Source organism: Dipodomys merriami, unplaced genomic scaffold, assembly GCF_024711535.1.
Source record: "Dipodomys merriami isolate MVZ:Mamm:240054 unplaced genomic scaffold, mDipMer1.0.p SCAF_657, whole genome shotgun sequence".
Classification (NCBI taxonomy): domain Eukaryota; kingdom Metazoa; phylum Chordata; class Mammalia; order Rodentia; family Heteromyidae; genus Dipodomys; species Dipodomys merriami.
In genome coordinates this window covers 166,474-170,631 of record NW_027206243.1, presented here as the reverse complement: position 1 = coordinate 170,631, position 4,158 = coordinate 166,474, and the positions used below count along the sequence as shown (strand labels likewise).

General features: G+C 37.3%; 1 protein-coding gene across 1 annotated transcript; it reads right to left on the bottom strand.

Moving 5' to 3' along the window:
* Window positions 1-944: 944 nt before the first annotated feature.
* Window positions 945-2,996, bottom strand: LOC138815676 (zinc finger protein 717-like). The gene has a single exon (XM_070005103.1). The coding sequence runs from the start codon at window positions 2,994-2,996 to the stop codon at window positions 945-947; it is 2,052 nt and encodes a 683-aa protein (XP_069861204.1).
* Between the last annotated feature and the right edge of the window lie 1,162 nt (window positions 2,997-4,158).

Genomic DNA, 4,158 nt, shown 5'->3' with positions numbered 1-4,158 from the left:
ATGAAGGGGCATACTCTACACAATGAGAGGATGAGAAATGTTGGCTCAGTGAGTGGTTTCCCCTTACACCTAGCTTAATTCTGCCATGAGGGATTTCTCTATAATTTACAGAGTTTTCTGCCAAAGGTTTCTGTATGTTGGGTTTCATTTTTGTGTGAGTGCTCTAATGCTGGCTGAAGGTTCATTTCTTCTTGAAATACGTCCTCTAATGTTCACTCCACAGTCTGTCTTGTCTCTAGGTCTCTGAAATATGTAGAGAAACCTCTGAAATTTCTGGCTAAATATTTGTCTACATTTATTATACTCATATTTTCTCTCCTTATTACGTTCTTGGAGGTGCTGAGGACTGACTTCTATTAAAATTGCATATTTGTTAGACCTGTAAGTTTTCTTTTCTCCTATGAGATTCAGTTCTCTTATAAACACTGTGCTATTCTGCCGAAGTGGGATTTTCTACATTGGTATTATTCATACCTTGTCTTTCTTGTCTGTGCTCTATAAACACTCATCCCTGCATGATTACTAAGTGAAGGACTTTTTTGATACTTGTTTCATTTTCTCCTGTGTGTTTTCCGATGAAAATTTAACTATGACTTCTCGAAAATTTCCACATTTTTTATTCATAAGATTTTTCTCCTGTGTACATTCAATTTGGAACCATGAGTTATGCCTTCTTGCTAAAAGGCTCCACATTTGCTACATTCACAAGTCTTCTATCAGGTTTTTGTTCTGTCATGCAAACTTATTTTCCTTCCAGGTGAGACTTTCCATAGTTATCACATTCCTAAGGTTTCTCATGTGTGTGGATTCTCTTATGCTTCCTGAGGTATGAACTCCAGATTAAGGACTTTCCACATTTGTTACATTCATAAGGTCTCTCTCCTGTGTGTGTTCTTTGATGGACCGTAATCTTAAATACGTGACTTTAATCTTAAATAGGTCCCTCATTTCTTACACTCATAGGGTTTCTCTCCTGTGTGTGTTCTCTGATGAACAGTAAGTTTTGAATTACATGTGAAAGATTTTTCACACACATTACATTCATAAGGTTTCTCCCCAGTATGTTTTCTTTGATGGACAGTAAGGTGTGATTTTAATTTGAAATACTTTCCACATTTGTTACATTCATAAGGTTTCTCTCCTGTGTGTGTTCTCTGAGGGAGAGTAAGGTGAAACTTCTGTCTGAAATACTTTCCACATTTGTTACATTCATAAGGTTTCTCTCCTGTGTGTGTTCTCTGATGAACAGTAAGGTCTGACTTACTGGTGAAAGACTTTTCACACACATTACATTCATAAGGTTTCTCTCCTGTGTGTGTTCTCTGATGGAGAGTAAGGTGAAACTTCTGTCTGAAATACTTTCCACATTTGCTACATTCATAATGTTTCTCTCCTGTGTGTGTTCTCTGATGAACAGTAAGGATTGACTTACGGGTGAAAGACTTTTCACACACATTACATTCATAAGGTTTCTCTCCTGTATGTGTTCTCTGATGGAGAGTAAGGTGAAACTTCTGTCTGAAATACTTTCCACATTTGTTACATTCATAAGGTTTCTCTCCTGTGTGTGTTCTCTGATGAACAGTAAGGTCTGAGTTATGGGTGAAAGACTTTTCACACACATTACATTCATAAGGTTTCTCTCCTGTGTGTGTTCTCTGATGAACAGTAAGGATTGACTTACGGGTGAAAGACTTTTCACACACATTACATTCATAAGGTTTCTCCCCTGTATGTTTTCTTTGATGAACAGTAAGGTGTGATTTTAATCTGAAATACTTTCCACATTTGTTACATTCATAAGGTTTCTCTCCTGTGTGTGTTCTCTGATGAACAGTAAGGTCTGACTTATGGGTGAAAGACTTTTCACACACATTACATTCATAAGGTTTCTCCCCTGTATGTTTTCTTTGATGAACAGTAAGGCGTGATTTTAATCTGAAATACTTTCCACATTTGTTACATTCATAAGGTTTATCTCCTGTGTGTGTTCTCTGATGAACAGTAAGGTGTGACTTACAGGTGAAAGACTTTTCACACACATTACATTCATAAGGTTTCTCTCCTGTATGAGTTCTCTGATGAACAGTAAGGTCTGACTTCTGTCTGAAATAATTTCCATATTTGTCACATTCATAAGATTTCTCTCCTGTGTATGTTCTCTGATGCAAAGTGATGTATGACTTCATTCTAAATGATTTTCCACATTTGTTGCATTCGTCAAACTTCAGTTCTTTGTCAGTTCTGTGATGCCTTCTGAGACCTGACTTTTGAGTGGAAAATTTCCTACGTTCTTTGTATTCATAGGGTTTCAATTCTGCTGTTGTTTTAGGGTGGTCAGAATTTAGTTCTGACTTCTTAAAGATAGATTTTGCAAATCGCTTATACACATCAGGCTTCTCTGGATATTTCCTCTCAGGTTTTGTAAGGTATAAATCCTTACTGAATGATTTCTCACATTCACTACTTCTATACGGATTCTCTCCTGTGTCTCTTTTCTGATGCATAGTGACTGGAAACCTCCCTCCCTGACAAAGTTCTTGGGCAAGAAGAGCAGACTTATCATATTCTTCTCTGTATTCATTATGGTTAGAGGCAGGATCTCTGACACAAAACCAATTATGGGGAAAGAATATCATATCTGAATTTAATATCTTCTCTCCTCCATATTCAAAATATGGACCATCATAATTTTGACTAAAAGCCTCTGAATATCTAAGTGATTGTTTAACTACAGGAGAAACACCAGACATATATGCAGCCGGCATCTTACCAGGCTCACTGTAGTGGAGCATGTTCTGACACTGAATGAACTCGTCTGTCGTCATCCTTAAGGAGTTCTCATCATTCCTATTCAGATATGGCTTCTGTTTTGAGGTCAAGTTAGAATTCGTCACTAATCTCACTCTTTGCTCTATTGTGTTAATATTTGTGACAGGTACGCCATGCAGACATTCATCTGAACCTTCCTGGTAAGTTTTTATCACATGCTCCATTTTTTGAACATCTAAAATGAGTCATATAAAGGAGAAAAAACATAAATAAGATCCAAATACTCCTTAATGTAAAGGTAAAGACATTTTTCCATCTTATCTCTTACATATTTTAAAATATTAAAGTAGGAATTAATTTATGAGAAATAAATTTCTTTCACCACAATGTATTGATTAAGAAAGTAATACTCTTCCTTTCACCCTTACACCTGGGAAGAACTCCAGGCCTAGTGTTGTCCTTCAGCTCTTCAGCTCAATGCTAGCTCTCTACCACTTGAGCCAAAGCACCACTCCCATTTTTTTCTGCTTATGTGGTGCTGAAGAATCGAACCCAGAGCCTTATGCATGCAAGGCAAACACACTAACACTGGTCTACTATAATCAAGAACTCTAATAACAACAGATGCTGGAGGGGATATAGACAGAAGGGAACACTACTGCATTGTTGGGAGTGTAAACTTGTTCAACTACTTTGGAAAATAGAATGGAGGCTCCTCAAAAGACTCCACATAGAGCTCCCCTATGACCTAGCAATCCCATTTCTGTGCATTTACCCAAATGATCTTAAACAAGACTATACTAAGGGTATGCTGAGCAGCACAACTATGTTTATTGCAGCATTGTTTACCATAGCTAAGATAAGGAAGCAACACAAATGCCCCTCAGTAGATGAATGGATCAAGAAAATGTGGTATATATACATAATGGAATTCCATGCATTCATCGGAAAGAATGATCTGGCTCCATTTGTTTGGAAAGGGAAAGACTTGGAAAAATTATATTGAGTGAAGAAAGCCAGGCCCAAAGAAATATGGGTCCCATGGTTCCCCTTATTTGCAATAACTAGTATATATCTGAGACAAGCAGAAACGGTCAATAAGTTGATGTTAGGCAAAACGAACCCCAAGATAAGGACTCGAATGCTTTTTTTTTTTCTTTCTTGCTATTGTTTCTAACATATATATATTTCTTTGTTGCCTTATATGTCCCTCACCCATGGTATAACCCCTGTTTTTACTGTATTTGATGTAGATATAATTTGTGGAGGGGAGGGTGGACCCATTTCAACAATGAGATGTACAAGATGTTATGTCGAAAAATGAACTTTACAACTTTGGCTGGGGGCGGGGACTGGAGAGGAATGATGGGAAGGGATGATAACGGG